The 21570-nt window shown below is 39.4% G+C and overlaps 4 protein-coding genes across 4 annotated transcripts; all 4 read right to left on the bottom strand.

Moving 5' to 3' along the window:
* Positions 1 to 2727: 2727 nt before the first annotated feature.
* On the bottom strand, positions 2728 to 4448 carry LOC135627724 (UDP-glycosyltransferase 92A1-like). The gene has a single exon (XM_065133917.1). It carries the CDS (start codon positions 4415 to 4417, stop codon positions 2960 to 2962), a length of 1458 nt encoding a protein of 485 aa, XP_064989989.1. The 5' UTR covers positions 4418 to 4448; the 3' UTR covers positions 2728 to 2959.
* Positions 4449 to 9037: 4589 nt separating this feature from the next.
* LOC135627127 (UDP-glycosyltransferase 92A1-like) lies at positions 9038 to 10603 on the bottom strand. The gene has a single exon (XM_065133100.1). The coding sequence runs from the start codon at positions 10557 to 10559 to the stop codon at positions 9111 to 9113; it is 1449 nt and encodes a 482-aa protein (XP_064989172.1). The 5' UTR covers positions 10560 to 10603; the 3' UTR covers positions 9038 to 9110.
* A 3321-nt stretch (positions 10604 to 13924) lies between these two features.
* Positions 13925 to 15441, bottom strand: LOC103970219 (GATA transcription factor 1-like). The gene is made up of 2 exons (XM_009383898.3): positions 14801 to 15441; positions 13925 to 14695 (listed from the first exon to the last, which is right to left on the bottom strand). The coding sequence occupies exons 1-2, from the start codon at positions 14969 to 14971 to the stop codon at positions 14087 to 14089; spliced, it is 780 nt and encodes a 259-aa protein (XP_009382173.1). The 5' UTR covers positions 14972 to 15441; the 3' UTR covers positions 13925 to 14086.
* Positions 15442 to 18039: 2598 nt separating this feature from the next.
* LOC103970220 (xyloglucan galactosyltransferase KATAMARI1 homolog) lies at positions 18040 to 20777 on the bottom strand. Its single transcript, XM_009383899.3, has 2 exons — positions 20668 to 20777; positions 18040 to 20500 (listed from the first exon to the last, which is right to left on the bottom strand). The coding sequence occupies exon 2, from the start codon at positions 20163 to 20165 to the stop codon at positions 18429 to 18431; it is 1737 nt and encodes a 578-aa protein (XP_009382174.2). The 5' UTR covers positions 20166 to 20500; positions 20668 to 20777; the 3' UTR covers positions 18040 to 18428.
* Between the last annotated feature and the right edge of the window lie 793 nt (positions 20778 to 21570).

The following is a 21570-nucleotide window of genomic DNA, read 5'->3' on the forward strand; positions in this document are numbered from 1 at the left end:
GTTATTGGAGAAGTTTGGATTAGTACGATGAAATTTCTCAATTTAGATTAATGTGATGAAAGTTTACTGAGTTACACTCATTTTTAAACTAAGTTGCATTCCTTCACACATTTAATCTAAAAAATACTTAATTTCCATGATTAATCATTCTACAATTCTATAAAAAAAAAAAAATACTGATCATCTTAGAGTCATGCCCTTAGTAGTTTTGGAGAAGTTTGGATTAGTTTAGTATTTACCGAAATATACTCGTTTTTTATTTAAGTTACACTTGTTCATAGATTCAATCCAAAAAATATCTGATTTTGATGATTAATCACTCTAAAATCCTCAAAAGTAGAAAGAAAATAATACTACTAATCATCTTAAAATCCTATTCTAGTAGTTTCAAAGAAGTTTAGATTGATTTACTGAAAGTTCACCAAGTTATTCTTGTTCACATATTTGATTGAAAATATATCTAATTTTGATAATTAATCACTTCAAAATTCTTAAAAAATAAGAAAAATACTACTTCACCATAGAATTATGTCTTAATGGTACCGGAGAAATTCAAATTGGCTTGATGAAAGTTTACTAAGTTACACTCGTTTTAAAATGTTCACATATTTAACTAAAAAAAATCAAATTTTGATAATTAATCATTCTAAAATCTTTAAAAATAAATAAATACTATTAATGATATTAGTATCATGTTCTAATAGTTCCAAAGAAGTTTGGAGTGGTTTGGTGGAAGTTCACTAAGTTACACTTGTTTTTAAACTAAGTTACACTCTCCTTCAAGGATTCAACATAAAAAAATATATAATTTTGATAATTAATCATTATAAATTTCTCAAAAAAAAAAGAAAAGAAAAATACTACTAATTATCTTAGAATCATTTCCTAATAGTTTCAAAGAAGTTCAAACTAGTTTGGTGAAAGTTCACCAAGTTATACTGAGTTTTTATTTAAGTTATACTATTCAAAGTTTCAAACAAAAATATTCTATTTTGATAATTAATCACTTTTAAAAAAAAGTACTACTAAAAATCTTAGAATTATATCCGAAGAGTTTGGATTGTTTATGTGAAAGTTCACCAAGTTACCCTCGTATTTGAACTAAATTATGTGTTTCAAAATATTCCCCCTTTTTTATATTAATGACACTAAAATTCTCAAAAACTACAAAACATCCTATTAATTATCTTACCAATATATGCTAAAACTTTTGTAGGAGTTTGAATAGGTTTCATGCAAATCGATTAAGTTATTTTTTTTTTTTTTGAACTACTTTACACTCGATCACAACTTGGAAGTTTCTTATTTGTTATATTAATGACCTTAAAATCGTCAAAAAAAAACTTTCTTTGGTTTTTTTTCTAAAATGATCAATTTTATAATCTTCTATTCTCTTCGCAACATAAATATCAAATAATCTAAGAACATCAAAATCAATTAATTTATAGATCTATACACTTATCTAATCAGTAGGTAGACAAGGGAATTCAAAAATATACCTAATGTAATTTTTTTTGACATGATTTAATTTCATCTCATATCAAACTATGTCCTCAACATATTTTCCAAAGCTTTTTTCCTCTTATTCTTCTCTTTCTTTCTCCTTTCGTTTTTCTTCTGTTCTTCTTTCCTTTTCTTTTTTCCTCTCCTTTCTTCCCACGAGATCCTCTCTCACTTTCCTCTCTTTTTTCTCTTCCATTTCTTTCTTTCTTCTCTATTCTTTGAACTTTCATGTTTCTCTCTCCCTCACTCCCACACAGCCTCTCTTTTACTTGTGAGAGAGGCGGCGGCAAGGAAACCTTATTTTTATACTTTTTATAATTAATCTCTAATAATTTAATATTTATAGTTAGATCCTTAAAAAAATAAAAATTTCACAAACAGATCTCGTTACGTAGGACGAAAAAAAAAAAAAGAGAATGAGATAAGACGAATGACAAGAAGAGGAAGGCAAAATGGGAAGAGAAGAAATAGTATAGGGAGGAAGTCGAGAAAGAGGAGACGGTGGAAGGGAGAAGACAGGCAAATGATAAGGAAAATGTGGAGGTGGGAGGGAAGAAAGAGACAGCGAAAGGGAAGAAGGTGGAGGAGGAGGAGAAGGAATGAGATGGGGCGGAGTATGAGAAAGGAGGGCGATATAGGGATGGAGGCAAAAGCGAAGAAGATAAACGAGGAGGAAGGAGATAGATGAAAAGGACAAGAAATAGGACGAGGGGAAGGTAACGACGGAGGAGGAATGAGACGAGGCATGTTTAATTGAACGGGTTTAAAAGTTGGGTTGGTTGATAGGATATTTTTATTGTGTAAAAAGAATTTCTCGTATAAAAAAAAATTAGAGAGGCATCATCAGATTAAAAATAAATAAATTTTATTTGATAAAAATACGTAAATAAGATAAATCATTAATTGGCTGACAGCTAGTTCATGATTACTGGTCCGAGCAATGAATGAATCTATTAGAGGGCATCTAAATTTAAAAGTAACTTTTTCTAATAATCACTTAAGTGAGTTTAGAACGAAGAAATATGACGGGATCCACACGTGAATCTATCATCTATATCAAGCTCTATCGTCTCCTCCTGCGACGTAAGAAAACAAGATACGGACAAATGACACCATCGCGTGCTTTCGATAGAAGAAGAGAACCAAGCTTTTCCGTCGCGGCGTAGGTTGAGTTGCAGGCAATGAATGGTCAAATTTCCAAAGATCAGTTACGACCAGCTGGTGTAGAAAAACACGCCACAACGACTCTTGCAATAATGCGCAATGAAATGCTAAATGCTAAGCAGAAGAGACAAAAGCCAGATGGCATCCATCGGGATTGTCGTTGACTGTCAGCACCACGTGTCCTGGTAGATTCTAGTCTTTATAACACTAAATAACTAAAAGGTAGTCAATACTTGAAGGCCATTAGAGTAACAGTCACACGGAGTCGACTTTGGTACTGCAAATGTAGGCGTCACATCTTCATCCCGGCACCTCTCATGGAAGCCGCAGCTCGGAAGAACTCGCTCAACCCCTTCACCGACGACCCGGGTCCGTCCCTCCATGCCTCTTTCATCAGCCCCCTTACTTCCTCCACCCTCCTCCTTATCTCCTTCCCCCTTTGTCCTCCGTGCATCACCTCTTTTACCACCTTCTCCACCACCACCCTGTCCGCCTTGGAGCTCTCCATGTTCCCCCTCGCTACCTCCACGCATACCCCCAGCTCCTCCTCCATGATCTTCGCGTTGTACAGCTGATCCCCCGACAGGGGCCACGCGACGATCGGCACGCCTCGGCTCAAGCTCTCCAGCACCGAGTTCCACCCGCAGTGGCTCAGGAACCCGCCAGTCGACGCGTGCGACAAGATCTCCAGCTGCGGTGCCCAACCGTGCACCAACACCCCTGTCCCTTCGTCTCTCATCCGTTCCTCGAACTTCTCCGGCAGCCACTCCGCCTTGAACTCCCCCTTGACATCGAACCCCACAGGAGGCCTGATGACCCACAAGAACCGGGTCCTGCTCGCCTCCAGCCCCATCGCCAGCTCCTTCATCTGCGGCGCGGCGATGGTGTTCTGCGAGCCGAATGAGATGTACAACACGGATGCCGGCGGTTGCGAATCCAACCATTTCATGATGTGATCGTTACCAGCGCTGGCTGAAGAAGGGGAAGAGAGCGAAGAGAGCACTGGACCGACGGGCCAAACGGGACACGGAAGCACTTTGCGAAGCATCCGCAACCCAGTCTTCTCCACCTCTTCGACGGTGTTGATGATCACGGCATCGGTTTCCGACGAGAGAGATATCTGTCCCTGAAGGAAGTCCGACCAAGGATCGGTGCCGTCGGCCATGAGCAGGTGCTTCGGGAGCTGCGAGCGGTGGATGATGGTATCGGGGAACTCAGGTAGCGGGAAATCGTCGGAATTCGTCTTTCTGTGGGGTAGGTGAGTCCACAGCGAGGAGTAAACGGTCGTGCCATAAGCTCCGCTGGTGAAAAATATGGAATGAAAAGTTCCGAAACGGCGCGCAACGTGGACGCTCCATGCAAAGAAGTTATCAGCGATGATGCAGAGAGGCGGACGGCCGTCTTCCTGCGTTATGTCTTCGATGAGCTGCTCGAAAGCGGGCTGGAGGGACCGGGAGGCATGGAGGAGAGTGACGATCTGGTGGAAGGGGATGGCCCCGGTGGTCTCAGCTTCAGGGGGGAGTCCGTGGGCGGCGGGGGAGAAAGGAATGGAGCGAAGTCGAATCGAAGAGAGGGAGGGAGGGCAGGACGAACTTTTAATCTTTTGTATGTTGAGAGGGGTGCTGACCAGAGTGACGATGAGAGTGGGACGACGGCGGCGGAGGAGCTCGGCGAGGGCGACGAAGGGAGTGATGTGGCCCTGGGCCATGAAGGGGAAGAGAACCACGTGTTGGCGCTCGCCGTCCTCCATTGTTGCGAGGATCAGTGTTCAGAGTGCGCTGTTGGGCGAGCCATGGTGGAGGTCATGTACTAGCTTTGGATATGGAAGTCAATCATGTCCACTCTTTTGTTTTTTTCCTTTTCTTTATTGATTGACAGGTCATCAAAATTATAAGCTCGTCGTATTTGGATTGAGATCGTCCGAGTAACTCAACCCGATGACGTCCGTGTGCAATTAATCGAGTGGCTTCGCTGCCATATCCATTGACGATCAGAGAAATAACAAGCATACTTTCTACCGACAAGCATGGCAGCTCCATCGCTTTTGCTATAAGAATCGCCATTACAGCAGCACTTACGTCAGCTTCCTCGAGAAGGACGCAGACAAGCATTAATATGTATACGTACGGGAATCTCCGCAATCCGGCCTGCAAGCCTTTTATTGGATAAGATAAAATTTTCAGATCGCACGGGAGAATTTATCGAAGAATACCTCCTTTTCATAAATAAATAAATAAATATGCTCTACGGTGAATACGGAGATATTGACAAGGATCACAGTGACTGCGGAGTCGCGGCGAGAAGGAGGATAATTCTTTAATTATTATATTTATATATATTTTGAATATTATTTGGATATTATATATATAATATCTAAATAATATATATATATATATATATATATATATATATATATATATATATATATATATATATATATAATATAATAATTAGAAGTAAGAGTCGAAAATTATGTCGAAAGACTATTTTATCGAAATTAAAAATAAGAATTTCTCAATGTATCAAAAATAAACTTTGTGGAATAAGGATCGAATATCACACTAAAAATCATATGTCGCGACAAAGTTGACATGCTAAAAGATAGAAAGTTGATAAACAATGCTTTGTCGACCTTTTCGATTGTAGTACTATTAATGACTATGGTAATACCACATGGGGTGATAGTGATATTATCGAGAATTTAAATTTTATAATAATAAAATCATCATAGTTCAGAATTGTGACATCAAAGGTTAAGATAGTAGTATTATTAAATATCAATGTCACTCGTATTCTAAAATTTTAAAAATTTAAAATTTTGATCATATTTTTTAAGTATTGTGAAGACTATAAATACTGTACTCAGACTTTGTTGATGGTGCATCTATTTTTGAGGTTACGAAATATTATAATTCTCTATTTGAGTTTTGTTTGAGTCTTCTCTACTCTTTTGAGCTTAGTTACGATACAAAGTATTAGATGTGATAATTATATTGTAAAATAGTGAGTATAATGTTTCTTTTCTAAGCTCAAAAAGAAAAATATATATATAAATATTATTTATCTTCATCTGTTAGAAATAAGGTTAGTAATAAAAACTAATGATCTTGAAGAAAGAGGAATTGTGAGTGAATGTAGGTCGAAAAAATCGAGGCACTACAAATAAGATATCTCCAAGTCTTGAAACATGTACTATCCTTGAGAGTATATCAATCTTCAATATAATTATACTTCAATATAAACATTCAAGCGAATTGAAAAATTATTTTATTCCTTCAAAAAAAAGTATTTACATTATGTTCAATTGGCCCCACACATCAAAAGGAGCCCTTCAATAAAAGAAAAAATAGAAAAGCTAATTTAGAGGGGTTGAGAGCAACCGACATAAGCTCAAAGCATCGACTTGAATTGAACTCCTACTTAATTTGACTAGTTTGTTCAATACAAGCTTAAAGAACCGATTTGACTGTCAAAGGGGTTATAGTTGAAAATATCCTCGACTTAATTTTATAGGAACTTGATCTTGCGAGGGATGATCTAGAAGAAAACCATCTAAAAGGGCTATGGTTAGATTTGGATATTTATTCTAGAATAGACAATCAAAATTTGACTTATTAAATACATACATTACTAAGATGGAACTACTAAGAAAATCTACAAACCTAAATAAAATATTAAAAGTTGAAAGCTAAAAAGATTATATCAATATTAAAGTAAAGAGCACTACCATAAAAAATCCAAACAATATAAATTTTAATGAATTGTCTAATATTTTTTAAGATGAAGGCGACATAAATTTCTACAAATAATTATTTCAATTAATGAATTTCATGATTAGCAATTATTCAAGAAATTTGAATAAAAGTAAATTTGAGACAAATAAAATATCATAGTCGGTTAAGTCAGATAAGATGGATCACTCACATCGATAATTATTATGTTAGCAACTATTTTTTTCGGATGAATTTCATAAATGATGAATGGTTAAAAAATTGACAAAATTAATTCGAAGCAAATCAAGATCTCATAACTAATTGATCTATTACAAGATGGATCGCTAGCATGGATAGTATTCTCATATCTTTCCGTGAATGCTGACAACATCACTATTGATTTTATAATTCACATAATATTTAATATTTAATTTTTAATTTAGAGACTGAAGGTAGAAATATTAAAATAATAAACTTTTTGTTTAGTAAATATGAGGCTTTAGAGTCAGAATTAAAGGCGTTGTGGTAAATGAAAGATTTAGAATTTATGAAACTAAGAAATTTTGATAATTTATATAATTTTAATATTTTTAATGAATTATTGAAGTTTAATATCACCATCTCTAATTATTCTCAAGAGACTCGTAACATTTGGGTAACCTTGATAGTAGACAATCATGACGGTAAGCTACGTTTCTTCTTCCCTTTGATAACAATCAAGATTTCTCACGATAACAACCTCAGCAATAGTACTCCATATTTATACATGTTTTGAATGAAGAATTTTCACATGTTTTGAAAGGAGAATTTTCCTCAACGGAGGAGGATTTTTTACTATATCTCATCATGTACTTAGTAAGATCTTGACTATTGTTGAGATTGTTAACACGAAAGATTTTAACTGTTATCATCCATCACGAGAGAGGCATGACGAAAAATAGACGGAACCATGATTGCCACGGCCAACCTGTGGTGTTTCTTCTAAAATGATATGTTATTTAAATTTATATGAATTAAAGAGGCTCATATGAGGCCAGCAAATCTTCTAATACGAAGAGTCGAGAGGACTTGGACCAGTGGAACCACGAGAAGGGGGGAGACAGTCAACGAGAGAGGATTCGGAAGGACCAAGCGATGATCGTCCGAGGACCACAGGGACAATGTGGAGAAGACGTGCGTTGCCGGGTAGAGCAGTAGAGGAGAGAGAGGAGCAGAAGAAATCTGTGGACCCAAAGCTTCTCACTCTTCTTCGTTCTCAAATTTTTAATTATTATTTTGGATAAAAAAAATCTTTTTGATTTCTGTTGATATTTTTTATTTCTATTAATCAGTAGATATTTGTAAAACAAATTTGTAATTTGCTTTTGTAATTTTTTTAAAAATATATAAAATCGAAAAAAAAATAAATTGTTTCTCTTGTTTGACTTTAAAAAAAAATGATAAAAAAAACTCATATATATTTTTTTATTTTGTTCATATTTAAACTATGGATCTCTGCATCCTTGATTTCCATCGAGGCTAATTGCTATGTCAGAGCTTAAACTAAAACTCATACATTTCTGTCGTCGTTCCATCGTATCATAGTGACTAAGATTAATTATTAATTATTTTTAATTTGTTTATTATTTTATTATTTTATTTAAAATACTAATTAGAGCATCAGAGAGATTACGATCGAAAATCTCATTCGATCTCGGCCATCGTACATATTAATTATTGAACTAACATTCAAACCACATCAGACTAGTTAAGACCTATATTGAATTGAGCTGATTCAGTCATCACCGATATATGATAGTATTTTGGGTGAGAAGTTTTAACTTGGAAGTGTGGAGCTTTTTGTTACATGACAGCATAGTCTGGGCTGCAAAAGAGGATTTGGAATTCGCTGTTATAGTAGGTGTTTGTTTTTGTAAAATTTACTTATTTTTGGATCATGATTTAATCTTGTTCTAATTATAATGGTGATATATGAATAATGATACCACCTTACCATATGACCAACACTCGAGGCTGACACTTCACTTTCACTTGATCGACACCTATATGATCGACACATCATCGTCGGAGTCGATTTCTTTTTACCATGTGTCTGACACCTCAAAGCCTCACTATCATGTGGCTCATATCTCGGTACCACATGCCTAACACTTTCATTGCTATTTGTCCAATATGGCTTCTCTCTCCAAACGTTACATCGCTATATATATATATATATATATATATATACCCCGAGAACTTTTGAGTTACCACATGGCTCACTTCAAAGCTATAAGGTCAATACCTCACTATCATGTGGTTCATATCTCGGTACCACATGCCTAACACTTCATTGCCATTTGTCCGATATGACTTCTCTCTCCAAACGTTACATCGCTATATATATATATATATATATATATATATATGTATATATATACCGAGAACTTTTGAGTTACTTTATGACATGACTGAGTAAAACATTGCTATCAACCAGTGCAGGATTTATTGGCTATCGACCAATAGCATTTATACGGTACAGTTTGCTCTGTGAGATGTCCCGTCAAAGTAATTCCAATAGTAGAGGATTTGTCCACGGAGTTGAATCGAATTGTTTCTAAACTTCGTTGAAGATAGTAAACAAACAACTTAAAAGAATGAAAGATAATACACCCATATGCACTAATTTGATTTTATTAGACTACTCATCTTACATAATCGGTAATTTTAATTAATCGATAATAATTTATTTTAGTCGATCAACAAACTCGGCACATCTCCCATGGAAGCCGCAGCCCGGAAGAAGTCGGCCAATCCCTTAAACGATGACCCAACTCCCTCCCTCCATGCCGCTCTCATCAGCTCCCCGACTTCCTCCGCCCTCCTCCTCATCTCCTTCGCCTTCTCTCCCCCGCACATCACCTCCCTTATCACCCTCTCCACGTCCGTCCGGTCTGCCTTCGAGCTCTCCATGCTCCCTCTCGCCACCTCCACGCACACCCCCATCTCCTCCATCATCTTCGCGTTGTGTGGCTGATCCGCCAACAACGGCCACGCCACGATCGGCACGCCTCGGCTCAAGCTCTCCAGCACCGAGTTCCACCCGCAGTGGCTGAGGAACGCGCCCGTCGACGTATGCGACAGGATCTCCAGCTGCGGCGCCCATCCGTGCACCAACACCCCCGTCCCTCGCTCTCGCATCCGCTCCTCGAACTTCTCCGGCAGCCACTCCGCCTTGAACTCCTCATTGCTGTCGAACTCTGAAGGCGGTCTGATGACCCATATGAACCGTGCCTCGCTGGCCTCAAGCCCCGTCGCCACTTCCATCATCTGCGACGCCGTGATGGTGCACAGCGAGCCGAACGAGACGTACAAAACGGACGCCGGTTGTTGTGAATCCAACCATTCCATGATACATCGATTTTGGCTAGCGCTGGCAACAGAATGAGAGGAGATCAGCAGAGGACCGATGGCCCAGGTGGGAACAGGAAACAATTTACGCAGCATCCGCAGTCCTGTGGCCTCCATTTCGTCTACCGTGTTCACAAGCATGGCGTTTGTCTCCTTCCATTGAGATATCAGTCTCTGATAGAACCCTGAGGTCGGATCGGTGCCGTCGCAGAGAAGCATGAATCTCGAGAGCTGCGAGAGGTGGATGGTTGTGTCGGGGAACTCGGACAGCGCGAACTCATCGGATCTCGTCTTCAGGTGAGGTAGGTGAGTCCACAGAGAGACGAATACGGCCATGCCGTAAGCTCCGCCGGGGATGAATACGGTATGAAACACTTCGTACCGGTGCGCGACGTCCGCGGTCCACGCGAGGAGGAAGTCGGCGACGATGCAGAGCGGAGGACGGCCGTCTTCTCGAGCTATGTCAACGATGAGCTGGTCGAAGGCGGGCAGGAGGGATTCGGAGGCGACGAGGAAAGTAAGTTTCTGGTGGTTGGGTACAGTGGCGAAGTTCTCGGCGTCAGGATGGAGGCCGTGGGCGGCGGGGTCGAAGGGGAGGGATCGAAGACGGATGGAAGAGGGGAAGGAGGAGCTACGGATGCATTGGATGTGGAAACGGGTGTTGACGAGGGTAACGGTGAGGGCGGGGTGGTGCCGGACGAGGCGGTGGGCGAGGGCGAGGAAGGGGTTGATGTGGCTTGGAGTCATGAAGGGAAAGAGAACTACATGATGACTCTTGATGCGCTCCATTGATGACACAAGCGTCGAGCTGCCGATTGTTGTGGTGGGGGGATGATTATAAAGAGATTGGTAGAGCTTAATAGAAAGAATAGAAGATTAGAATAATTATTGAAAAAGTTTTATTGAAAAATATGAATTAGTTCAAATACATTAATATGTTTTCTTACCACAAAGAATAAAAAGATTTTCTCGTATAATTGAAGAAATTTTATCTTTTATCTGTCCTGATAACTGTCATTGTTTGTGTACGATACCCATTCATTGGTTAACGATTGAAATATCTTTCATGCAATTACTGACTTTGAGACTTTTTTTTTTACTTCTTATATTTTAAATTAATTATTGACGAGGAGAGAACATATAGTACCAAATATACTGGTCCACTAATATATCTTCAACTCAGATCTTTCACAGTTACGTCGGTGTAGCACTTTCGGACAAATCGAGACGTGCCATAGCACCTTGCTAACATTAAACATGCATCTACATATTTTTGCATTGGTTACATCATCAAGATGATGATAAGATAGTATCAGCTTGACCCTCGGTGTTAGAATATACTAAACATTAGTTTCATGCTGCGGATTCACTGTATTGCATTTGTTGGGGCCCTCGTTGATCTCGAGTCATGATTTCTTCGACACACCTTCACCCATAAAAAAGTGACTCTCTCCTTTGTTCCATTAGATGGACGGCCGCCCCGCAAAATCCGGGAAGTCATCCTCATCTTTTTTTTTTTATCTTTAAATATTAAATTAGATAATAAAAAGAGATAAAAGCAATCACATAAACGAATAAAATCTTTTATGTTTCACTCATGATTTTCTACAACTTTAAAAACTTTATATATTTCATTACCTGTTTATATAAAATGAATTATTCTTTTTTGATTTTTTCAAGAATTAATAAATAATTTAATTTGTTATTTTATAGACATGAAACTTCAAATACGATGTGACATGCAATACACATGTGGTGGGCAACCGTTTATCGCCCCCTCCGTATGAATCACATCATCATGGAACAACCATCCCGGAAAGCTCAGGGCGGTACTGTGCGGCGTCAATCCGTACAGGTCGGTCAACGCTCGCACAAAAGCTTAAGCTGGCCGCCTAAGAAGCCGACCGTAATTAATTGACCTTGTACGACCAACTTATCATCATATGTATAAAAGCTAACCCTCCTTAATCAGGAGATGAGGGGTACTTCAAACACTCAATTCTTTCTCATTCCACCAAAAAGCTAACTTGAACTTCGGAGGGGTCGAGTCGAAAAATCCCTCACTCGACCTCGACCTTTGTGTAAGAACCGATAACAAAGCAGCAGCAACCCGTCGAGGAAGAACCACACTTGGGAGACGACGCTTGCACCCAACTGGACCCGACATCAACCTTGTGAATCTGGGATTAGACCAAGCCATATTAACACCTCGACCATGGCGTAAAGGTTGGTGCAGTTTTCTTCGCTTTGCTTCGCGTGAAGTGGCATCGAAACAAATATCCCTATTATCCTCGATTCTACCATTCAAAGGATTCAAGGTCAATTAAATGGTGACGATTTGCAATGAATAATTCGTGGCAAGGATTCATCATGATTTCATTTATGTTCTTTCTTACGTTGAATGATAAGGTATATAACAGAGAGAGAGAGAGAGAGAGAGAGAGAGATACGACGTTTCGAGAAGGAAATAAACCTTAACGTAAGTGATCCATTCTGTGATTTTGTAAGGCGAGAAGAAGGTACTAATCCACTCAGTTCATTGTTTGCCAAATCTCTGCAAGCAGCTTCATGATGTTAAGCCTAAATAGTTTCAGCAAAGGAATCATACAAGTCATTAGGAATACTTACTACAGTGATGGCAGATATGCTAGAAAAGCTGGTACTGACCCTGTCAATTTATTGTAAGAAAAAATCCCTGCACTTACAAGTATTGGATTTCACTGAGGTTGGCCAAAGAAGTTGATATTTCGCCTGTCAATGCGCATATTCCTTTTGCTTCCTAAAATTCCTTCGAAACTCTTGAATCATGTTAGCATCATTATGAATATAAATTACATCATCTATCAATAAATAAGCAATTAATATCCTTTCTACCTCTCTATATTTTACAAATAAAGTATGTTCACAAGGATGTTTTTCAAGTCAATGTCTTACGATATGCATCGATTTGACAATATCATATTTTGGATGCTTGACTTAATCCGTATAATATTTATTTTTATTTATATATTTTAGCATAAATTACTGCTCACTATAAATAACTCATCATGCAAAAAGATAAATTTAATATGCAACCGATAAACAATCAATTATGCAATTAGTGCAAACACCTCATTATTCAATTTCCAACAAATTCAATACTATAGTCTTATTTATACATAAAAGACTCAAATCTATTCGGAACGAAGCATTTAGGCAAAAAAATTATGATTTGGTATAAATAAACAACATTATTTTTTACTATCTCATTATTTTTAATATATATTAGATATTAATGAAACACATTTGCTTCCATCATCAATCAATATATTCAGTCATTTTATTTTTCTAAAAAAATAATTTTTCTTTAACATGATTTATTTTTATTACAAAAGATAAGTGATCAAGGCGAGACTTGAAGACCTTCGACATTTTTTATTCGTTACATCAACAACATATTAGCCTTTTATAGGTCATTATTAAATTTAATTTACAATAATCCCTTACATATTATATTGTCTTGGGAATTTTACATATATATTAAGTTCAAAAATAACATATATGCCCTATAAATTCCATCGTGACATATACATTCCTCCGTATATTTCGATCATCCACATACTAATCATGTTTATCATCGATGTTAAAGAATAAAAATGACAATATAATTAAAATTTGTTTATCATCAACTAAAGAGTTGGATGTTCAAAGTAATGACTATTTAAGGACAATGGAGGAGGAGGAGGAAGAAGAAGAAAAGAATAAGATGCCATCGCCATGATATGAACACGCAATAATACTGCATCTTCCTCACAAGAATCCAACAGTTGTTTACTAGAAAAGCTCTAAAGTGCTGCAGTCGTAGTTAGGTTTGATGGGCAATCAAGATTCTTGATGAGGACAAGAATAGGTTGAAGTCAATTCACAGGTGAAGAAAAATCTTGATGAGGACAAAAGTTCAATATAAGTCAATATAAGTGATTGTTGATGAGGACAAATACATCATAATTTTCAATATACAAGTGAAAGATCGACCCTTTAATTATTGAAGTATAAAAGAGAGAGAGAGTTGTATTTTTTTCTCTAAAAATTCATATGACGTAACTAAAAATAAAAACCCAATTGGATTTTCTTTTTATTTTTGTGACTTATAATAAGCCTTAAAACTCGCTAAATAAATAAATAAATGAGTACCAATTAAGTAAAGCTAACATTTTCTATGGCTAAAATATGGAAAATATGTAGTCCTCCCTCAAAGGCAAAAGAAAAAACAGTTCTCTAAGAGAGAGAGAGAGAGAGATTTATTGTCTATTTAGTCTTTTCTAGAGAGCGGTGGGTTACATCACCGGAGAATTAACGAGGGGGGCCGGCGGTGGCGCCCCGGCACTTCTCCGCTGGCGGGTAGACCTCTGGCGACGCATTTCAAGGATCTGCCGGTGGAAGTTGGAGTGATCGGCGGGGGAAAACGTGGGGCTGCTCGCTGGCCGGTACTCCGGCACGAGGCGACCGGACTTATACCTCACGCCGCACGCGTTGCACAGCGTCTTGGGCCCTTCCGGCCCCGCCCGCCACTGCGGCGTCTCCTCCGCCTCGCAGTGGCGGCACCGCCGCCTCTCCACGGCCGTCGACTTCCCCGCCACTGCCACGGTGGGAGGTTCGGGCGAGAGGCCGGTCAGCACCCTCCGGCGAGGCCTCCGCCCTTTGCTCCTCGGTCGAACCGGCGCGGAGAATGAAGTCGCGGCGGAGAAGGCCGAGACCGGACTCTTGCGCTCTGCCACCGCGCCTACGGTGGCGCCGTCCCAGCCCTCGCTGCCTCCGCTGCCGGTGCGCGGGCGGGAGGGCATCTCGAACGACGTCTCCAGCGCCGGAAATGCGTCCTTGTTCGCGAGCCACTCGAGCTCCTCTTCCTCCTCGTCTCCTCCGCCTTTCCCCTCGGTCGGCAAGCCCTAGAAAGGTGCCACCAAACGCAAGAGAAAAAGAAAGAAAAAAAATCAGATTTTTATCATCTTCCAAGCATAAAAATCAGATTTTTCGGGAGGTCGGTGCCAAACTGGAAGCCCTTCGACGGATGGCTCAAAGAACTCCTGCAAAATTTGGGCCTGATGCTTCAACTCGGCGACGGACGGATGGTAAGGGTCAGAGGGTAACTCAAGGAGGAGGACCTCGTCCGCGAAGCACGCCTCCCCCGCCGTCGCCGGCGCCATTTCCAACGTCTCCACCATCGCCTTCTCCGACAGCTCGGAAGCAGCGGAGACCAACGAGAGATAAAAGGCAGCAGTTTTCTTCCTACTCTTTTATTTTCCTTGTTCTTTTCTTTCTTTCTTTATGTCTTTTTGGCGTTCTCTGTTTCTTGCTTCTTCCTGTTCACCTTTTAACCATTTCGGCTCTGTTTTGGGTCTCTTCATTGCCATTAATGTCTGAGAGCGATTCGTGTACGCGTGGGAACAAATCGATGTTGCGAGGCGAGTCGTCGTGGATGTTTTACTACCCAACAGAGGATGAATTTGCTCGGCATTCGTGTGAACCATATCGAGATAAGGAAAGTATTTAAATATCAAATGATGAGAAGAGAGAAGGAAAATTGTATTTGGCAGTGCTTTAGGCATTCAGATTCGCATCCATGGGATGAGGTGAAAGGGTGCTTCTGCCGAGGAGTGTATCATGTTGTGTGAATGGATGTAATGTAAATGGTAATATCACGTTCAAGTTTTCACGGGGAAGGGTGAGTTCATAACATACAAATTTATTTTGATCAGTTGTGTTTTTATACCACCGATGATGTTAAAAGAGGTTTGAAATGATGAGATTTCACCTTTAAGACTAATTCATTTTTGAATTCTTGTTTCTTATATATTTTTTTTTCTAACAATGTTTAATTTTAATTTTAATTTTAATTTTTTAATTTTTTTTATTTTAACCATATAATTTTAGTCATGACCACTTAAATAAGTTCATCTCGTCTAAAATAATATTTATATTTTTTAAAACGTAGTATATAAGTTCCTCTCGTCAAATCTGAGTTAATAAATATTAGAGTCTACTTACGTAATATATTGACTCATAATAAATTATTAATATAATAATACATATAATTTGAGTTTTAAAAAAATTAAGATCCATTTTAGCTCTTGTGATTTTGGTCATAGATCACTTGAGCTCTTATGGTTTATTCATGTCTAAAATAACTTCTATACTTTTAAAAATATAACATATAAGCTTTTCCCGTCAAGTTTGAGTTAACAGATGTTAGAGTTTGCTTACGTGACATGTAATTTAAGTTAAAAAATAATTGAGATCATCATCAATGATGAAAGGAGGCATTGTCGCGAAGGCGACCATCAACAACAACACTGAGTCATAACAGGGCATTGTATACATGTAGCCTCTTCGACGTTGATGACAAGCTCAAGAGTTTTTTTTTTTGTCTCAAGTGGATGTGTATCAACCAATCTGACGTTATGCAAGTAATGGTCTTCTTGTCCCTCTTTATCCTCCTAGCATCTTCGTCCCTATCACCTCTCAATTTGTCCTCTCCTACGCCACACCAACAATGTATTAGTCCAACTCTCCCTCACTTCCGCCTCCGCCCTCTCCTATCTCTACCTCTCCGCCTTCATTCGTTGCTATGACTTCTGTCGCTTTCTCTTTTTCGACAAGATGAACCTTAACTATTTTTTAAACTTAAATTATACTTATCATTATATGCTACGCTTTTAAAAATATAAAAATTATTTTTAATACTAATAAGTCATAAGGGTTTTAAGTGATCCATAACAAAAATCATAACGATTAAAATGAATCTTAATACTTTTTTTAACTTAAATTATATATATCATTATATTAATAATTTATCATGAATCAATATATCTTTAATATATATTAACTTAGACTTAACGAAAAGAACTTATATGTTACGTTTTTTTAAATATAAAAATCATTAATGTCTCGAAAAAAACACATATGTTATATTTTTTTAAATATAAAAAAAAATTTAGACATAAATAAATCATAGACTTAAGTTAATCATAAAAACTTAACTAATTCATGGTCAAAATCACAAAATAAACTTTTAACCCTTTTTAGTATTGTCTTAAAAGATTCCTCGCTCTGCATTACATATCCACATCTTAAGATCGGGATGGACTTCTTCACCAAAGTTTATTACAGCTCATCATCTCTCCATTATTCCCAAACGGTCTACTCGTGCTCTCAAATGATCTCAACCATCCGTGTTGTCGATCTTGCAACCTAATCTCGACATCCCTATCCAACCACATCTTTCGGAGCACCAACAATTGCTGCACCCAGATGATCCGAACCATCGATCTTGTCGATCTCATGTCCTTCATCTTGCGATCCCTCCTATCCCACCAGATCTTTTGAATGGTGTTGGATTTTGTGGTCCAGCACACTGTCCAAGCTTGGCCAGAAACCCCAAACTTCCAGAGGCAACATGGTGACATACAGCACAACTTAACATCTACCAATCCACCAGCGTGCTGAGATGCTTTTCAACATCTTTCGGCTTCTTGGACAAGATTCCATATAAAGCAAAAGTAAAGCAAGAACATAATTAATCCGAATAATCATATTATGTATATCCTACATCCTCCAAAGTTGTTCTTAATAAAGCATTATAATGTAAGCAATATAAAAAGTCTCTAAAGTTCCGCAGTAGGCATCACACATTTTAAGACTGATGAAAGCTGAGCAAGGATCAATCATTCAATCAAGCACCAAGAAGAAAAGATTGTTGCAGAACCTTTGTCCCCTACCTCTGTGCCAGTGTCATCATGCACAGTAAGGAGTAACATGCAGTCCAACATTGATTGCTTGAGTATTCTTGAAGAACAAGTGACACGGTTCTTGGAAGCACATGAAGCTAGGAACACAAATATCTTATACACATGAAACATGCATTACACGAAACAAACACAAAGATCAGTTTCACGACTGAGCTGCATATGTAGCTTAGCAACTTACCCGAGTGTCAAAAGGCACTTTGGTTCCCATCTAAATGATTAGCATTGACTAACTTAAGAAAAAGAATATATATATATATATATATATATATATATATATATATATATATATTCTAATATCGATAATCTTCATCAGAGGACTACAATAGAAATGCCAAAGTTTTACATCCATATGAATTTTCAGGATGCTACAATTCATGTTTTAAGAAGCATCTGATGTACAGTCGCAATTGTTTGTGTAATCATATTGCCGTGGCCCATGATAATCCATTTTCTTGCACAAAGAATCTCATATATCGACAAAAATGTATGCAAAAAAGCTAAAGAATTTATCATTATTATGTCTCACATTCAGTTCGATAAAAGTGTTTCCATCGTTGTTAAACATGTAATGGAAGAGTTACAGAGAATTAATAATAGAGCATGTACTAAAATAGAAAGAATATATCAAATTCAATATGTAGGGAAGACAACATCGGCAACCTACCTTGGAAGTTATAACATTGTTGTAGGCATGTGTTCTGACAACTTGTGAACAAGCTCATCAAATTCACTCAAAATGAAATATCAAAATTCACTTATCCACATAACTATAATTTGAAAATTCTCTTTCTGTCAAGTAGCTTCAGATTGCACCTATGATGGCAAACCATACTTGAGCAATTAGCCTTATCTTCCAAATCAATCTTGATAGAAGTCAAGTCTGACTCCTTTGTTCATTCTTCCAAGAATTCTTAGCAGCTTCAGCAGATGAAGTGCCAGACTCACCATTACCATCCTTAGGCTTAGAGAAGAAAGGATCCCACTCATGTGGCCCAACTGTTCGCTGACCATCCTCTAACAAAGCATACTTCCAGCTGTTCTCTTCAATGACATCCTTTTCTTCGTGGCCTTCAATCATGTCCCTTCTTAGTCTTGTAACTTTGTCGATGATTGCCTGTACAGCCACATCAAAGGCATCATTAAGAGTCTCCAACTTAGACCTAGGGTCTGCATATATCAGGCTTGGTATAAGGCTTATGACTGTCTCTCTCATTGTTTCCACAACATGTGGAGGGATTTGCTTTAACCTTTCCTCGATACTGACACTCCTCTTTCGAATATCATCCTCAGGTATAAACACTGAGTATGTTGAGTAGTTTCTTGGGAGATGCCATGTATATTGTATATAAGCAGAGCCAGGATGAAAGAAAACAGGTATGCAACCAGCCAAAATGGAGTCAAAAGCTGATCTCCTTGTATATGAATCTCCCTGTGGTTGTAAGCAAAATAAAGAACTCTGAAACATCTGCATTATGCTGCTTGGGGAGTGACACTTGCTCTCTCCAAAATCACACTCCAGCAACTTACAAACTTTGGACCTTTTGCACTGATCTATGATCTTCCCTCTGATTGATTCTGGATTATCAGGGCGTGGTGCACCTGCAAATGAGAAGAGAAACTTCCGCTCCAACTTCCTCATCCGGTCCTGCCAAATGAAGACATCAGCATCCTTTGCTGGGTGAAAGTATGTAGGATAAGGTATCCCAAAATCATTAGCATTCCATGGGCTCGCTTCCACAACCAGCATCGACATGTTTCTTGCAGCTGGCAAGAATAGAAGCTTGTTTCCCCAATCTGTTTCAGAATCAGTCAATCTCCTGAAATCCCAAGTAATTCTCCCTGCCACCAAGAAGTGGTCCCTTCCCCCCATCACACTCCATTCAGGCCTCTTCATGAGCCATTCAACCAAATCCAGAGATGCAGCATCCCTGACTGAGGTATTGTATCCCCAAAGATATCGAGCTATGTCAAAACCAGCATAGAAGGGCACGAAGATAGCAGCAGCGATGGATGGATCTTCTGTCAAGCACTCGTACTGCTTCATCCGGTTGTTGAAGATCACATCCACCGCGAACTGATTAGTGGCGTACCATCCTGTGTTCGAGAAGACCCCATCTGAATTCTCGAGCGGAGGCCCCATGCCAGCATTGCTTGTGAACTTGCACATGTTGATCCAAAGGCTCAACTTTCGGCAATCTCTAAGCATGTCAGCGTTGAACCGGGAAGGGAGATCATGGACGTAGATATACCTCCCACCGCAAGGGTCGCTTTTGTTCTCGATGGTCTGGAGGGCACGGGTGAAGGGGAACGCCTCTGGTTCTTGACGGGTATCTGCTGGTTTTGATTTGGTCGGCGCCTTCATTTTGGGCAGTTCAAGTGCTTCATATGCTTCCGAAATCCGCTGGGGTTTGGACGAGATGGAGGAGAAGGGAACGGGTTGCTCAGGATTGCTGATGGGGTTGCTACTGAGAACGGTGAAATGGAAGTAGAAGATCATGATCCAGAACATGACCGATAGGGTGGCCAAGAAGCAGAGCCGAGATGGCGGAGGCTTGCCGTTGGCCTTCTCCATCTCCTCCTGATGGTTGAACGCCGATGACCGCCGTCTCATGAGATTCTGATCCGAAATCAGCTCAACTGATCGATCCGAAAGGAATGAATTCTCATCAAACTGAGAGGAGCAGATCCAATTGGCCGCCTCTACTGAGCCCTCCCCAAAATCCAAATGAGACGAGGAACTACTACCCAACAGTCTTCGGAGCCCTCAATAAAAAAAACTCTCGCTAAAAATCAAATCTTTCATATAGACTACGAAACATTTCACTTTCAAAACCCCTAAAATTACAAAATTTTGCAGGAAATCAGATCCCAGATCGGGATTCCCAGCCTGACCGACAAAACAATTTTGAACCTATCAAATGCCACTACAAAATTCCATATTTCCTTCTAAAATCCCAACAGGAAGAGAAAGGCCAACCAGTCTCGATTTGCACCGACAAAGATGGTAACAAATAGTGAAAGAAAAAAAAAAACACAAATTTCGACGGAGTTACAAATGAATTGAGAGAAGGCAATGAGAAGAATGGAGTGAGACACGGGAAGAGAAGACTCACGGAGCAATCGACGCCGCGAAGAGGGGAGAGAAGGCTTTCCTTTTCACCCACGCTCAATGGGGTAGATCTCGGGAAGACAGCAACACCCGTTGGCGTCACGAAGACTCTGGCATTCTGTCTTATGGAAAAGGGCCGGGAGACGCGCACGCTAGAACGCTGCGCCAGTCCGCCTCTCCGTCGGTAGCCGGTTGCTTCTTCCGCCAGGTAGGACGCACCCCGCGACGTGTCGGTCTCCCCCCATTCAATGCCAAAAAGTTATGCCGCGGGCCCGGCAATTTGTGAAAAATTACGCCGTTACGCCATCGTCTCCGTAACGGCCGTTAACTCGCGGCGGTGGCGGCGGGACACCTCTGTGGTGACCCTCCATCGCTCAGATGCGTCGCGTTTACCGAAGCATCACCGGTGCTGACGTTCCACGCGTCACAGGATCCGTTTAGGAAGCATAAAAAAAATGAAAATATGTTTGTCACCCGTCCGTCTTACCCCGGAAGGTACGACAAAGTACCATGTGGATCCCATTCGATATGCCAAATGGTAAAGCAGGTGGTGTTCGAGGGAGGACCAAATAGGTACAAAATTGTTGCTCGTGAGAAAGAGCTACACTCGCCGTACCACTCTGATAAAGCTACTCGTTTGTTGATTGGAGCAAACAAGTGGGGGCGCTTTTGGGGCCCGCAGCACGGCTGGGTAAGCGTCGGTTAGAGGACATGTTATCACGTCGGTGGTGTGTTAATTAGGAACATAATAAGACGTCACAGTCAAAGCTCTAAAGCGACAAAAATATTACCTTAATCCTCGCCAATTATTCCTAATCCATGCTTATGCTTTTGGGCATCGATAATGATGGATGAGGTGAGATGTATGTCATCAAGGTTACCACGTCGGCGACATTACCAATTAGAA

Source organism: Musa acuminata, chromosome BXJ2-11, assembly GCF_036884655.1.
Source record: "Musa acuminata AAA Group cultivar baxijiao chromosome BXJ2-11, Cavendish_Baxijiao_AAA, whole genome shotgun sequence".
NCBI lineage: Eukaryota > Viridiplantae > Streptophyta > Magnoliopsida > Zingiberales > Musaceae > Musa > Musa acuminata.

Bases quoted from the DNA above. Each gene is read 5' to 3' on its own strand.
- LOC103970219 (XM_009383898.3), bottom strand. From the start codon at position 14,971: ATGGTGGAGACGTTGGAAATGGCGCCGGCGACGGCGGGGGAGGCGTGC. The intron at 14,696-14,800 runs GTTTGGCACCGA...GCACCTTTCTAG, and splicing joins CATCCGTCGAAGGGCTTCCA to GGCTTGCCGACCGAGGGGAA.
- LOC135627127 (XM_065133100.1), bottom strand. From the start codon at position 10,559: ATGGAGCGCATCAAGAGTCATCATGTAGTTCTCTTTCCCTTCATGACT.
- LOC135627724 (XM_065133917.1), bottom strand. From the start codon at position 4,417: ATGGAGGACGGCGAGCGCCAACACGTGGTTCTCTTCCCCTTCATGGCC.
- LOC103970220 (XM_009383899.3), bottom strand. From the start codon at position 20,165: ATGAGACGGCGGTCATCGGCGTTCAACCATCAGGAGGAGATGGAGAAG.